Here is a 16,396-nt window from a genome sequence, read left to right as displayed (position 1 = left end):
CAGCGAGTCGTGAGTTCGTGGAATGCCCTGCCAGTAGCAGTGGTGGACTCTCCCTCATTATGGGCATTTAAGCGGGCATTGGATAGGCATATGTAGGATAGTGGGCTAGTGTAGGTTGGGTGGGCTTGGATCGGCGCAACATCGAGGGCCGAAGGGCCTGTACTGTGCTGTATTCTTCTATGTTCTATGTTCTTTCTGGTATATAACTTGTGTCTTCTATTGTGAATAGACACATCTCTGCCTCACACTCCATCATCAGTTCTTCGTTCTCAGCTTCTGAAGGACCAATGTTTACTTTTGCTACTCTCCTTTTTCTGTTTGTAAAAGCTCTTACTACTTTTCGTGTTATATTCTCAGTTATTTTACTCTCATTTTATATATTTTTTTTCATTTTATCCACTTCAGTGGTGTTATGCTGCATTCTCCAATTTTCCCATTCCTCAGGCTTCCTAGATCTCAGCACTTACCCTTGCAGCACCCCTCTCATTTAATCAATTGGTTTTTCTCATCGTTTTATTACTACTATAAGTTATAGACTACAGACCCAATTAACATTAACCAGTTCTACCTTCATACTCTTGTAACTGACTTGTAAGATAACAATTTTGGAACTAGAATATGTCACTGACATTATAAAGTTATTTATTAAATATACCTCTATACACCACAACATCGAATCAAAATTACCTTACTTTTAATTGGTTACACAACATCCATAAACTGTTGTGAAAGCTTCTGCAAAGTATTATGATAAAATTCTCTGACTCCCTATCTCAATCTGTATGTCTTTTCCCAAACCACAACACTGTTCCACTACTTTGCCTCTTCCCTTTAGATCCTGAATGGGCTTAATGAGGTGGATGTGGAAGGAATGTATCTTTTCATGGTTAGTCCAGAACTAGGGGCACAATGGAGTAGTGCTTTCAGGATGGAGAGAAGAACTCTTTTCTCTGAGGGTTGTGAGACTTTGGAACTCTTGCCCTCTTGCGGGGTCAGTGAATATTTTTTAAGGCAGGAGTAAGTAGATTCTTTAAAAGCAGGATTATTGGGGTGGATAGAAATGTGGAATTCAAAACACAAACAGTTCAACCATGGTCTTATGAATAGAGATAAAAAAAACTGCAGATGCTGGAATCCAAAGTAGACAGGCAGGAGGCTGGAAGAACACAGAAAGCCAGGCAGCATCAGGAGGTGGAGAAGTCGATGTTTTGAATGTGACCCAGTCCTGAAGAATGGTTACACGCGAAGTGTGGACTTCTACACCTCCTGATGGTCTTATGAATGGCAGAGATGGTTTGAGGGGCCAAATGGTCTACTGCTTCCATTTCAAAAATTTGTATGTTCTAAATTCCCCTTCACCAAAGACTTCCCCACTCCCCTTAGCACCTACCATTTTTAATTTAAAGCTGTATCTATTGCTCTAGTTAGATGATTTGCCAGGACACTGGCCCCAGTTCAGCTTAAATGGAACAGCATAGTTACTGGTGTCAGTGACCCATGAATTGCAACCATTTTTTTCTCATTACCATTTTTTGAACTATGTTTTTCAAACATACTAGACCTAAAGCCTATTTGCATGGGGCTCAGGTAACAATCTTGAGATTTACGGTTCTGCCTTTTAATTTGGAACCTAATTCCTCAATAGTTCTCAGCAGGACATCACTCTTAAATTATCTTGGCTCCTCCCCTTTACCAATCTAAGTTCACCTTCAGCTTGAGGTTTTGTCTTTAACTCTGGTACCTGAAATACAACATTTCCTTTCAGTCTGCCATTGTTTACCATGCCTCTCCTCACCCCAGTTATATCATTCCCTATCACCACTCACCCTCCCCACTTGAAAATGGCTTCCTATATCATGCTGCTATGTTCAGTTGCCCATCTACGTGGGTCAGTCTCTCAAACCTGTTGATCAAAGTCAACAATGGAGTCTCCTCTATAACTGCAACCGGACCTTCATTCTTCTTAGACTTTCCGTCACATCCTCTGCCTTTGACCAACTCTCAAATTCTGTTTAAAGTGCTCTGGCAACTCTCCCTTCAATTCTTGCAGCGCAGTCTCCAGTTCAACAGTTGAAGCCACTGACACTATAATGATTGCACTGTTTCCCACAAACTCCAGTGTGTCCATAATTTTGCTCTGTTTTGATCTGCAGCTCTTAGCAAATGAATATTTCTGGAGGTTGCTGAGGGTTAACCATTTGTGTCTGTTTCTTTTTAGCAGAATTGATCGAGGATCCTTGTGCTGGAGGCATTTGCACCAATTACAGTTTATGCCGACAGGGTAATGGTGATCTGTGTGGCTGCCCAGAAAAGCCAAGCCTAGACGGTGGTAAATATGCAAAAACACTGGATACCTAACTAAATCCTGAGCAGGGCATGTCTAACTAGAGTAGGAATGGTGTAGGAAACTTTCCAAATGTTAGTTCATGGCCATAAATATTGAGATTGAGCAACAGATCTTGGACCCAGTATGAACTCTAAAAGGAATAATAATCACAAATAAATGGTCCAGAGTCAAGGCATTCATTCATTCATTAAAAATATTTTTCAGGATTCTCAAAGCATCTCAATCAACTAAAAATTGAAAGTTTTTTTTGTCAGAAACAGAAAATTAGATAATTAATCAGAATCTCCTTCAACTGGAAATGTTCAAACACCAGAAAAAAAAAAGTTTTGTTAATGGTTCATACTGTGCAATTCTTTATATCCATTTCAGTGGTTCACCTGGCCTTGTCTTAATGTCTGAGCACAACACTTCGCTGAATACTGCACTGAACAGTGTCCCTGGAATATATAGGGTTCTGTAGAGCTCAGGTCACCAAAACAAGCGAATTGGCCCAACTGGTCTCTGCTGGTGTTTATGTTTCACATGGATCACCTCTTACCTGATTAACATCTTCTCTAGCCTTTCCTCTTTCCCATATTTGCTGAGCTTATATACGCATGTGTTTCTGCTGTTTACATGAGCCACTCCCTTGTTTCACATACCACCATTTGAAGGAAAAGACTTTTGCCATGATTTGCCTACAGATTAAACATGTGTGCCCAGAAGGGACTGCTATCAACATAAAAGGTTTTCGGTTCAAGACTGCTGTATTTAGATTGGTCCACTCACTAAGTTTGGCTTCTTGGACTGTTATCATTCACCACTAAATCATGTTCCTTTGCTGTTCCATTACAGATGATATTGTCCAGGCAGACGTGGTGTGTAAATATTCACAGATGCAAGTTTATGTTTCCAAATGTCGACTTTATCAACTGGGCTTTGAGCGTGAAGATGTTCGAATTAATGATATCCATTGTGTGGGGTCAGAAGGAGATGATTTTATTGCATTTCACATCAATAATACCAACCACAACTGTGGCAATATAGTGAAAGTGAGTATTTCTTACCTGTAGCATTTTGTCACCAAACAAATCGGTTACGTCCTCATTCTTAGCTGATGCAATCAAATGTTCCAGCACTTTTCGCCAGTCACATTCCCTTTTTTATTCCAAAGACTCAAGTCCTTTCGGTTAATGAGTTTGAATCTAGTCTCTATACCCCCCTCTTTGGAAGCTGAGTCAAGTTGCAAGATGCACAAGCCCTGTCAGGGAGGAGGGAAAGGAGTCATTCAGCTCAGGGCAGGGGGCACACTGGGAGGTTTAGAGAGAAATATGTTGGGACTTGAAGTTTGAGCAGTGAGAGTGGGAGCTGCTGAAGAAGAATCTCCCTGTGAATTGAGGGATTCTTACAGAACGAGAGGGAGCTTCTCTGTCAGCGTCTGTCTCAGCTCTGGGGGAGTTGAGATCTGAAGCATCTTGCTGTACGCTCTCTCACTTATTAAGAGCAGAGTTAGAGGGCAGAGTGAATAATGGCAATTGACAGGAGGAAGTATCCTGAACTGAAGACACGGTTTATTCTATGAAAATAAGCAATAGGAGCAGAAATAGACCCTTCAGCCCACTGAGTAAGCTCCGCCATTCAATTATGGCTGATATGTTTCTCAACCCTATTCTCCTGTCTGGATCCCCTTACTAATCAAGAGTTAGTCTACCTCTGTCTTAAATACACTGAATGGCCTCCACAGCCCTTTGCGACAAGGTGATCATCCTCTGGCTGAAGAAATTCCTCCTCATCTCAGTCTAAAGGATTGTCATTTCACTCTGAGGTTGTGTCCTCGGATCAGAGTCTCTCCTACTAGTGAAACATCATCTCCACATCCATTCTATCCAGGTGTCTCAGTACTCGCTCCTCATCCTTCTAAATTCTATCAAGTACAGACCCACAGTCCTCAACCACTCCTCATATGACAAGCACTTCATCGCAGGATCATTCTTTTAAACCTCCTCCAGACCACTTCCAAGGCCAACAAATCCTTCCTTAGATCGGGGGCCCAAAACTACTCACAATACTCCAAGTATTGTCTGATCAGAGACTTAGACAGCCTCAGCAGTACATCTCTGCTGTTGTATTCCAGCTCTCTTGAAATAAATGCCAAAATTGAACTTAACTTCCTAACCGAAGGCCAACCGAACCTGGATGCTAATGTTGAGAGTTAAGATTATAAGGTATAGGAGTGGAAATGAGGCCATTTAGCTGATACGTTTCTCATCTCATTCTCCTGCTTTCTCCCTGTAACCTTTACTTCCCTTCATACTCAAGAACCTATCTATCTCAGTCTTAAACATACTCGATGACCTGGCCTCCATAGCCTTCTGTGGCAATGAATTCCATCGATTCCCCACTCTCTGGCTGAAGCAGCTTCTCCTTATCTCCATACTAAAAGGATCTTCCCTTTACTCTAAGGCTGTGCCCTAAGGTCCTCGTCTCCCCTACCAATGGAAACATCTTCCCAATATTCACTCTGTCCAGGCCAATCAGTATTCTGTTTCAATTAGATCCCCCCCCCCCCATTCTTCTAAACTCCAACAAGTATAAACCCCGACTCCTCAAATGTTCCTCATACATTAAGCTTGTCATTCCCAGGACCATTCTCATGAATCTCCTCTGAACACAGTCCAGGACACTCTTCCTGAGATATGGGGCCCAAAACTGTGCACAATATTCCAAATGTGGTCTGACAAGAGCCTCATAGAGCCTCAGAAGTACATCCCTGCTTTTATATTCAAATACCCTCAAAGTAAATGCCATCATTGCATTTGCCTTTCAAACTACCAACTCAACCTGTGAAGGGTAGGTCGTGCCTAACAAATCTTATTGACTTTTTTGACAAAGTGACCAAACTGGTAGATGAGAGTAAACCGGTTGATGTGGTGTATATGGATTTCAGCAACGCGTTCGATAAGGTTCCCCACCGTAGGCTATGATACAAAATGCGGAGGAATGGGATTGTGGGAGACATAGCAGTTTGGATCAATAATTGGCTTGCTGAAAGAAAACAGAGGGTTGTAGTTGATGGAACATGTTCATCTTGGTATCCAGTTACTAGCGACGTACTGCAAGGGTCGGTGATGGGTCCACTGCTGTTCGTCATTTTTATAAATGACCTGGATGAGGGCTTAGAAGAGTGGGTTAGTAAATTTGTGGACGACACTAAGGTCGGTGGAGTTGTGGATAGTGACGAAGGATGTAGTAGGTTGCAGAGAGACATAGATAGGATGCAGAGCTGGGCTGAGAGGTGGCAAATGGAGTTTAATGTGGACAAGTGTGAGGTGAGACACTTTGGACGGAGTAATCAGAATGCAAAGTACTGGGCTAATGGTAAGATTCTTGGGAGTCGAGATGAGCAGAGAGATCTCGGTGTCCATGTACACAGATCCCTGAAAGTTGCCACCCAGATTGACAGGGTTGGAAAGAAGGCATACAGTGTTTTGACCTTTATTAATAGAGGGATTGAGTTCCGGAACCAGGAGATTATGCTGCAGCTGTACAAAGCTCTGGTACGGCCACACTTGGAGTATTGTGTACAGTTCTGGTCACCGCATTATAAGAAGGATGTGGAAGCTTTGGAAAGGGTGCAGAGGAGATTTACTAGGATGTTGCCTGGTATGGAAGGAATGTCTTACGAGGAAAGGCTGAGGGATTTGTAGCTGTTCTCATTAGAGAGAAGAAGGTTGAGAGGTGACTTATTCGAGACATACAAGATAATCAGAGGGATAGATAGGGTGGAGAGGGAGAGCCTTTTTCCAAGTATGGGGCGGCAAACACGAGGGAACACAACTTTAAAGTGAGGGGAGATAGGTATAAGACAGATGTCAGAGGTAGTTTCTTTACTCAGAGAGTAGTAAGGGTATGGAATGCTTTGCCTGCATTGGTAGTAGATTTGCCAAGTTTAAGTGCATTTAAGTCGTCATTGGACAGGCAAATGGACATAAATGGAATAGTGTAGGTGGGATGGGCTTCAGATTAGTATGATAGGGCGGCGCAACATCGAGGGCCGAAGGGCCTGTACTACGTTGTAATGTCCTATGTTCTAACCTGCAAGTTTACCTTGATAGAATTCTGGACCAGGACTCCCAAGTCCCTTTGTGCTTCAGATTTCTGAAATTTCTCGCCATTTAGAAAATACTCTATACCTCTATTCTTCCTACCAAAGTATGACCTCACCCTTTCCCACGTTGTACTCCATCTGCCACTTCTTTGCCCACTCTCCTAACCTGTCCAAATCCTTCTGCAGCCTCCCCACCTCCTCAATGCTACCTGTCCCTCTACCTCTCTTTGTATCATCTGTAAACTTAGCTAGGATGCCCTCAGTTCCCTCATCCAGATCTTTAATGTATAAAGTGAAAAGTTGTGGTCCCAACACTGTGCCTTGCAGAAAGTGGGGACTGCAGATGCTGGAGATCAGAGCTTAAAAATGTGTTTCTGGAAAAGCGCAGCAGATCAGGCAGCATCCAAGGAGAAGGAGAATCAACATTTCGGGCATAAGCCTGAAGAAGGGCTTATGCCCGAAACGTCGATTCTCCTTCTCCTTGGATGGTGCCTGACCTGCTGCGCTTTTCCAGCAACACATTTTTAAGCTGTGCTTTGCAGAACACCACTTGTAACCAGCTGCCACCCTGAGAAGGACTCTTTTATCCCCATTCTCTGCCAGACAGCCAAGCTTCTATCCATATTCACAGATTGCCTCTGACACCATAGGCCCTTATCTTATTCAGCAGCCTCCTTTGCGGCACCTGGTCAAAGGCCTTCTTGATGTCCAAGTAGATAACATCCATTGGGTCTCCTTGGTCTAAACTGTTCGTAACTTCCTCAAAGAATTGTAGCAGATTTGTCAGGCATGACTTCCCCTTGATGAAACCATGCTGACTTTGCCTTATTTTACTATACACTTCCAAGTATTCAGAAATCTCGTCCTTCACAATGGATTCCATTCTACTGAAGTTAGGCTAATCAGTTTGTAATTTTCAGTATTATGCCTTACTCCCTTTTTAAACAGGGGTATCACATTAGTGATTTTCCAGTCCTCTCAGACCCTCTCTGATTCTAGTTATTCCTAAAAGATCACCACTAACGCCTCCACTATCTTCAGCTATCTCCCTTAGAACTCTGGGGTGTAGTCTATCTGGTTCAGTTTATTTATCCACCTTCACACCATTCAGTTTTCCTAGCACCTTCTCCTTGGTGATGGCCACCATACTCAGCTCTGCCCCCTCATAGTCTTGAATTTTTGGGATATTACTTGTGTCTTCCGCTGTAAATAGTAACTATTTAGTTCCTCAGCCATTTCCTTGTTCCCACTACGATCTCTCCTGCTTCATTTTCCAGCAGTTGAATATCCACTTTTGCCTCTCTTTTACCCTTTATATATTTAAAGAAACTCTTGCAGTCTTCCTTTATATTACTGGCTAGTTTACCCTCATACTTAATCTGCTCCCTCCTTACAACTACTTTTTTTGTTGCCCTCTGTGGATCTTTGTAAGCTTCCCAATCCTCTGGGTTCCTACTACCATTCACCATGTTATATACTTTCTCTTTTGCTTTTATACTATCCCTGCCTTCCCTGGTCAGCTATGGCTGCCTCATCCTCCCTGTACCAGGCTTCTTTTTCCTCGGGATGAATCTCTGCTGTGTCACCTGAGTTACTCCCAGAAACTCCTGCCATTGCTGTTCCACTTCTCTCCTTCTCGGCTCCTCTCCCAGTCAATTCTACCCAGCTCCTCCCTCATGTATCTGTAGTTGCCATTAATCAGCAATAATACTGTTACCTTTGATTCTATCTTCTTGCTCTCAAATTACAGAGTAAGTTTGATCATATTATGATCACTGCTTCCTCAGGGTTCCTTCACCCTAAGCTCCCTTATCAAGTTGGCCTCATTGCACAACACTAAATCCAGTATTGCCTGGTCCCTAGTGGGCTCCACCACAAGCTGCTCCAAAAAGCCATCTCATAGACATTCCACAAATTCCTTTACTTGCGAACCACTATCAACCTGATTTTCCCCAGTCCACTTGCACATTGAAATCCCCCATGGTCACTGTAACTTTGCCTTTCCTACATATCTTTTCTAACTCCTGGTGTATCTTGCACCCAGCTTCTGACTACTATTTGGGGACCTGTACATAACTCCAACTATGGTTTTCTTAGTTTTGCAGTTCCTTCATTCTACCCACACAGATTCTACACAATCTGATCCTAGTTTGTTTCTGAAAAATATTCTGAACCAGGACTTCCAAATCCCTTTCTGTTCAGATTCTCCAAGCCTTTCCCCGTTTTGAAAATATGCCTCCACTCTTCCTATCAAAATGTATAACCTCACACTTTTCCACATTACACTGACCAATCATGTAGCAGTGTCATGGTATCATCATTGGACTAGTAACCCAGAACCGAAAGGATAAAGATCTGAGGTCAAAGGTCTGAATCTCAGCATGCTAAATGATGAAATTTGAATTGACTTTTAAAACAGAGGAAAGTTAAACAAGCTAGCGTAATGATGACCAATTGTCACAAAAATCTATCTGGTTCATTCGTGCCCTTTAGTAAAGGAGTCTGCCATCCTTACCCAGTCTGAACTACATATGCAATGTGTAGTTGACTCCTCATGCAGTCTGGACAAGTGCTGGTCTAGCCAGTGATGCCCACATCACATGATTGAATAAAAGGGAAAATGAACACTGGAGTGGATATGCACCAAGCCAAACACAAGTCCAAAGTGCAGAAGAAGTTCACGTGGCTGATTTCTGGTATATCCTAGAAAAAAAGGTTGAGTAGGGTGGACCCATATTCACTGAACCTCAGAGTGAGGTAATCTTAATGAAACGTTTAAAAAAACCTGATAGATGTTGAAAGGAGTTGTCAGAACGATTGGAACAAGGAACAGTTTTAAATAAACAGTCTCCCATTTAAGATGGAAATGAGAATTGTTTTCCTCCCAAAGGACAGTGAGTTTGTGGAATTCTCTTCTCCAGAGTGTAATGGAAACATGGTCACTGAATACTTTAAGACCGAGGTAGATTGATTCTCCTGTTCACCAAGCATCTAGTATTTTAATCAACCTGTTCAGGGATGTTTTTACCCACCTCTGGAGCAGGTGGAACTTGAACACAGGCCCCCTGCTCCACCTCTGCACCACAAAAGGCTTATAGTGCTAGGCCTACTTGCCAGGATGGTTGGGAACGCAATGGGTACAGGTTGTCCTGTAGAATATAACAACCTTGTCTCAGGGTGACAGTATTCTCTCTCAACAGACAAATGAAACGCATATCATGTATATAAATACTGTCTGGATCGAAAGTCTGAACAACACAGGCAATGTCATTACTCGTGATAGAGTCATCAATGTTGAGTTCTCCTGTGCCTACGAACTTGACCTGAAAGTTTCTCTTGAAACTGTTGTGAGGCCAATGCTGAGGTAAGTAATGCCCTATGTCAGACCTAATGGCATTTCATCTGCAGGATCTTGTCAGTGGTTCCCCTCTAAAACACTGAGCATGGTGTCTCACAGAAGTAGGAGAAAGTGAGGACTGCAGATGTTGGAGATCAGAGCTGAAAAATGTGTTGCTGAAAAAGTGCAGCAGGTCAGGCAGCATCCAAGGAGCAGGAGAATTGACGTTTCGGGCATAAGCCTGAAGAAGGGCTTATGCCCGAAACGTTGATTCTCCTGCTCCTTGGATGCTGCCTGACCTGCTGCGCTTTTCCAACAACACATTTTTCAGTCTCTCAGAAGTGTATGTGAGAGACTGTGTCTCTGTGCATGTGTATGTGGTGGTGACGGCGCAGGGACTCTGTGTGTTATTGCCTATGAGCATGTGTGGGAGAAGGGCAACTGATGAGAAAGCAGACTTTGTGGGGTTCTCAGTTCTTTGCAGAATTGTCATTTATACTTTAGTTGTTACATCTGTTCATTGAATCCATTTTTTCTCTGAAATGTTGCTGGATATTTTCAATAGGGCAATATAGAGATATACTCCATTCAGAGGTTGCAAGCGACAGATGCACAAATTATTGAAAGTGTTCACCTCCCATTTTTTAGGGACAAACCTAAACTCCTGTCTTTCAATAATTTGTTAAATCTGAAGTTTAGTGGTTGCAATCAGGTGAAATGATATTGGCTACAGATCCAGTCTCTCTATTGCTACTGAGTTTTAAATATCAATAAAAACATTAAGTTTACACCTTCAACACAAACAATGGAAGTATAAACTGGGACATATGGAACCTCATTGTAATTTACAGCAAAGTAGTTTATACTGCACTGTTTGATGATTAAATGCACTGACTTGACTCATCTTGGTACTGCTACACACAAATACTCCTCTATTCGGGCCAAGTTTCCATCTTTCACTACAGAAGGTAAATTCCTCAGATAAAATACCCAGGGTCCTCAAACAAAACTAAAATACAATAGATTCTGAAAACGTGCAATAGCTTTCTGAACAGGAAGTGTGGGAATACTCAGCAAGTCAGGCAGCTTCTGTGAAGGGTGAAAGCAGGTTATTAACTCTTCATTAGAATCAGCTGAATATTTTTAGTTTAATCACAATGCAGCTGTGAAGGTTAGATTCCTGGATTCTTGCACCCGGGTATATGTGAGGTAAGATTTAACTTATTCATGGTGTTTACTGATGCTGCTGTTTATTCCAGTGTTGTCAACCTCACTCTTCCCACCAAAGAAGGTAGTTTCATCACCAAAATGGCTCTGTATAAAAATTCATCTTACAAGTTTCCATATCGAGAGGGCGAGGTGACACTCACTACGCGGGACGTCCTGTATATTGGAGTGTTTGTTGAAGGTGCAGATTCTACTCACTTAATTCTGATCATCAACCAGTGCTGGGCCACTCCATCCCGGAATCCAAAGGACCGACTACGCTACATGATAATAGAGCAAGGGTTTGTGTGAACCGTCTTGAGATTTTGTTGTAATATGGGCACGTGTGGGTACAGATGCCACCTCTAATTCTCAAGCACATATTCTTACCAGCAGCAGGGGTGTGTTTGCTGGGCTCCTCCACTGTGTAAACTGATCCTCTCAACTGGGTTCCCCTCCTTTCAGCCACAACCCTTCAGAAATCTTCTAAAATACTTTTATTTCACAATGTTACCTTCAATTTATATCCCCTGAAAATAGCCTTTTAATTGTCTGTCCTATTTTCTCATGTACTTAGGTTGATACATTCACTACCGTTTGTTTGTAATTAATTGTTTATAAGCCCCTCCTCCAAGGGGAAAGGGTGTTTTACAGATTCCAGTGGGTGTGGGAAGGGGGGGCGTTACAAATTTTCCTAGAGTCTGGGCCATATGATGGCTTCCCCCACTTTTTGCTTTGAGTAGATGTCCAAACTCAAAGGACAGCACTATTGAGATGGAGGAGAACGGAGTGTCTCTTACCTGCCGTTTCCATCTGGTTGTCTTCAAGTTTATCGGCGATTATGAGGAGGTCCATCTGCACTGCGACGTAACGCTATGTGACTCCGATACAAGTAACTGTAGAGTTGTGAGTAAGACCAGCCTTCTATTAACATTTCTGACTGAACAAGCTTCTAAATCTATTCATGCTATTGTGCAGAATTTACCTGATGTTTACTTTTGAAACTAAACCCTCCAGTCAGATTGCCAGTTTAATAACTGGGACCCACTCCAGGTGACAATTGGTGCACTAAGTGAGGACTGCTGTCAAAGTGCTCGCACACAGATGGTGTGGGGAGCATATACACACACACATACCCTTTGTTCAGAGCTTGCATAATGAAACTGGTATAAATATCCAAACTATCCCTCTGTAGTATTGGAGAAGTCAGATTACATAAACACCTCTCTCTGTTGGTTTGGTGCTGAGGTACATTGACCAAATCTGTGTTGGTCCTTATAGACTTGTCCAACAAACAACAGGAGGCTCTCCAATGAGGACTGGCCACTCCCGAAAGAGCAGATTCTATCTGTTGGTCCCATCAGGAGAAGAGGTTAGTTTCAATCAAGTTGAACATTTTGCATACTGACCAGGATTAGTCTTGTCATGCAACATTGTGAAACCTCCTCAGATAAAATGTTCTCGTGAAAAAGGGTGGTCATGGGAAACTGCAGCAGGTTAACATCTGTGGGAATGGATTCAATTGCATGAAAAGAATGAAACAAATGAAGAAAGGAGAATTCAGGAGAAGTTATTAAAATCTCCAGCGCACAAAATAGGACAGTGTTTGGAAAGGGTAAGGAATCAAACTTCAAGCACATCAGATAAAGCAATGACAATGAACAGTGGACAGTAAATACAGGACTGAAGATGATATATCTGAACACAGTATACAAAGTTAAAAATCACACAACACCAAGTTATAGTCCAACAGGTTTAATTGGAAGCACACTAGCTTTCAGAGCATCGCTCCTTCATCAGGTGATCACCTGATGAAGGAGCGATGCTCTGAAAGCTAGTGTGCTTCCAATTAAACCTATTGGACTATAACCTGGTGTTGTGTGATTTTTAAACTTTGTACACCCCAGTCCAATACCGGCATCTCCAAATCATGACAGTATACAAAATAAGGCAAATGAGCTTGTGGCACAGATTGAAATTGGCAGGTATGATGTGATGGGCATCACAGAGACATGGCTGCAACAGGATCAGGATTGGGAGCTAAATATTTAAGAATATACATCCTATTGAAAAGACAGGCAGGTGGGCAGAGGAGGTGGGTTGCCTTATAAGTAAGAAATGGAATTAAATCAACAGCAAGGAACAAAGTAGGGTCAGATGATGTAGAATCTGTGTGGGTAGATTTGAGAAACTGCAAAGGTTAAAAAACTATAGGGAGAGTTACGTACAAGCCTCCAAACAGTGGGGCATAAGGTATACCAGGAGATAGAAAAGGCGTGTAAAAAATACAAGGTTACAGTGATTATGGGGGATTTCAATATGCAGGTGTACTGGGGAAGTCAGGTTAGTAGTGGATCACAAGAAAAGGAATTTTTGGATATCTATGAGATGGCTTTTTGGAGCAGCAGGTGGTGGAGCCCACTAGGGAACAGAGCTGAAAATGTGTTGCTGGAAAAGCGCAGCAGGTCAGGCAGCACCCAGGGAACAGGAGAATCGACGTTTTGGCATAAGCCCTTCTTCAGAATTCTCCTGTTCCCTGGATGCTGCCTGACCTGCTGCGCTTTTCCAGCAACACATTTTCAGCTCTGATCTCCAGCATCTGCAGACCTCACTTTCTCCCCACTAGGGAACAGGCAATACTGGATTTAGTATTGTGCAATGAGGTAGACTTGATAAGGGAGCTTAAGGTGAAGGAACCCTTAAGAGGCAATGATTGTATGATAGAATTTATTCTGCAATTTGAGAGGGAGAAGGTGGAATCAGATGTAATGGTATTACTGCTGAATAAAGGCAACTACAGAGGCACGAGGGGGGAGCTGGCCAGATTTGACTAGGAGAGGAGCCGAGCAGGAGAGACAGTGGAACAGCAATGGCAGGCGTTTCTGGGAATAATTAAGGAGACACAGCAGAGATTCATCCCGAGGAAAAAACAGCATGGTACAGGGAGGATGGGGCAATCATGGCTGACTAGGGAAGTCAGGAACTGAATAATTACTTTGTGTCAGTTTTCACGGTGGAAGACACAAGTAACGTCCCAAAAATTCAAGAGTGAGAGGGCAGAAGTGAGTATGGTGGCCATCACCAAGGAGAAGGTGCTGGAAAACTGAAAGGTCGGGGGGTGGATAAATCACCTGAACCAGATGGACTACACCCCAGCGTTCTGAAGGAGATAGCTGAAGAGAAAATGGAGGCATGACTGATGATCTTTCAAGGAGGATTAGAGAGGACTGGAAAATCACTAACGCAACTCCTCCAGTTTAAAATAGGAGTAAGGCAAAAAAAGGGAAACGTCAGGCTGATTAGCTTTAGTAAGATTTGGTAGTCCATTGTGAAGAATGAGATTTCTGAATACTTGGATGTGTACGGTAAAATAGGACAAAGTCAGCATGGTTTCATCAAGGGGAAGTCATGCCTGATATATGTTAGAATTCTTTGAGGAGATAATAAGTAGGTTAGACCAAAGAGAGGTAAATGGATGTTATCTACTCTGACTTCAAGAAAGCCTTTGACTAGGTGCAGCAAAGGAGGCTGCTGAGTAAGATTAGGGCCCAGGGTGTCAAAGGCAATCTGCTAGCACGGATAGAAGCTTGGCTGTCTGGCAGGAAGCAGAGAGTGGGGAATAAAAAGGTCCTTCTCAGGATGGCAGCCAGTAGTGTTCTGCAACGGTCAGTTGGGACCTCAACTTTTCACTTTATACATTAATGATCAAGATGAATAAACTGAGGGCATTCTGACTAAGTTTGCAGATAATACAAAGGTAGGTGGAGAGACAGGTAACATTGAGGAGGCAGAGCGGCTGTAGAAGGATTTGAACAGGTGAGGAGAGTGGGTAAAGAAGTGGCAAATGGAATACAATGTGGGAAAGTGAGTGGTCATGCACTTTGGTAGGAAGAATGGGGGCATGGACTATTTTCTAAATGGGGAGAGAATTCAAAAATCTGAAGCGCAGAAGGATTTAGGAGTTCTAGTCCAGAATTGTCTCAAGGTAAACTTGCAGGTTGAGCCGGTAGTTAGGAAGGCAAATACAATGTGCCTGAAGTTCCTGAAGAAGGGCTTATGCCCGAAACGTCGATTCTCCTGTTCCCTGGATGCTGCCTGACCTGCTGCGCTTTTCCAGCAACACATTTCCAGCTCTATACCCATTTGCTAGCTTACGTAACTGGCACGATGGCTGAGTGGTTAGCACTGCTGCCTCACAGCTCCAGGGACCTGGGTTCAATTCAGGCCTTGGGTGACTGTCTGTGTGGAGTTTGTACATTCTCCCCATGTCAGCTTGGCTTTCCTCCAGGTACCAGTTTCCTCCCACAATCCAAGGATGTGCAGGTCAGGTGAACTGGCTATGCTAAATTGTTAATAGTGTTAGGTGCATTAGTCAGCAGGATATGGGTCTGGGTGGGCTACTCTTTGGAGGGTTGGTGCGGACTTGTTGGGCTGAAGGGCCAGTTTCCACTCTGTAGGGAATCCAATTTAATCTAATCTAATCACTATCTCTCCCCGTAAATTGGTTATATCCTTCGTAACCTGCTTTCCACCTTTTTGTGTTGTCTGCAAATTTGACTACAGTACTTTTGCTTCCTGCCTCCAAGTCAGCGTATATTGTACTGATCCCTGTCAAACCCCACTGGTTACAGGTCACCAACCTGAAAAAGAAATTCTTATCCCCACTTGCCCATCAGTCATTCTCTATCCATACCAATCCACTGTGCATTCTTCTGACAACCTTTTATGAGGTACTTTGCCAAAACCCCTCCCCAAACCATTAGGACACCATTGTTTGTATTCAAATGATGCTTTTACCAAAGTATAACATCCCAAAGGGCCTTCACTTCACAGAACTGTTACCAAACAACATTTTACAATGAGCCATATTGGAACAATTGTCCAAAAGGTTGGCTAAAGTGATGGATTTTAAAGAACCTTTTCAAAATGGAAAGTAGTAGAGAAAGCAAGCTGTAGAGAGGAATTTCTAGAGGTGAGGGTCACAGCTGCCAGGAACAGATTAAATAAGGGATGCTCAATACATCAGAATCTGAGTGCAGAGATCTAGTTGAGGCACTGCATTGGAGGAGGTGACAGAGATAAGGGAAAACAAGGCCATGGAGGGATTGAAAAATAAGATGAAAGTATTCAACTCAACACATTGTTTAACCAGAATCAGTGTCAGTTTCCTCATTTCCCCTTCCCCCACCTCACCCTAGTTCCAAACTTCCAGCTCAGCAATCTCCCCACGACTTGTCCGGACTTGTCCTACCTGCCTATCTTCTTTTCCACCTATCCACTCCACCCTCCTCCCTGACCTATCACCTTCAGCCCTTCCCCCACTCACCTATTGTACTCTATGCTACTTTCTCCCCACCCCCACCCTCCTCTAGCTTATCTCCCTACCCTTCAGGCTCTCTGCCTTTATTCCTGATGAAGG

At 43.0% G+C, this 16,396-nt stretch overlaps 1 protein-coding gene across 1 annotated transcript in view; it reads left to right on the top strand.

Moving 5' to 3' along the window:
• The window catches only part of tecta (tectorin alpha), a 181,224-nt gene that overhangs the window by 158,259 nt on the left and 6,569 nt on the right, over nucleotides 1-16,396 (top strand). The window contains exons 25-30 of the mRNA XM_043676399.1: nucleotides 2,219-2,329; nucleotides 3,182-3,378; nucleotides 9,635-9,798; nucleotides 11,031-11,279; nucleotides 11,721-11,883; nucleotides 12,259-12,349. Coding sequence (XP_043532334.1) covers nucleotides 2,219-2,329; nucleotides 3,182-3,378; nucleotides 9,635-9,798; nucleotides 11,031-11,279; nucleotides 11,721-11,883; nucleotides 12,259-12,349 — 975 coding nt within the window. The remainder of the gene's footprint in view (nucleotides 1-2,218; nucleotides 2,330-3,181; nucleotides 3,379-9,634; nucleotides 9,799-11,030; nucleotides 11,280-11,720; nucleotides 11,884-12,258; nucleotides 12,350-16,396) is intronic.

Source organism: Chiloscyllium plagiosum, chromosome 35 (assembly GCF_004010195.1).
Source record: "Chiloscyllium plagiosum isolate BGI_BamShark_2017 chromosome 35, ASM401019v2, whole genome shotgun sequence".
NCBI classification, from domain to species: Eukaryota; Metazoa; Chordata; class Chondrichthyes; order Orectolobiformes; family Hemiscylliidae; genus Chiloscyllium; species Chiloscyllium plagiosum.
Note: the sequence above shows the minus strand (reverse complement) of the source record. Positions and strands in the feature narration are given on the sequence as shown.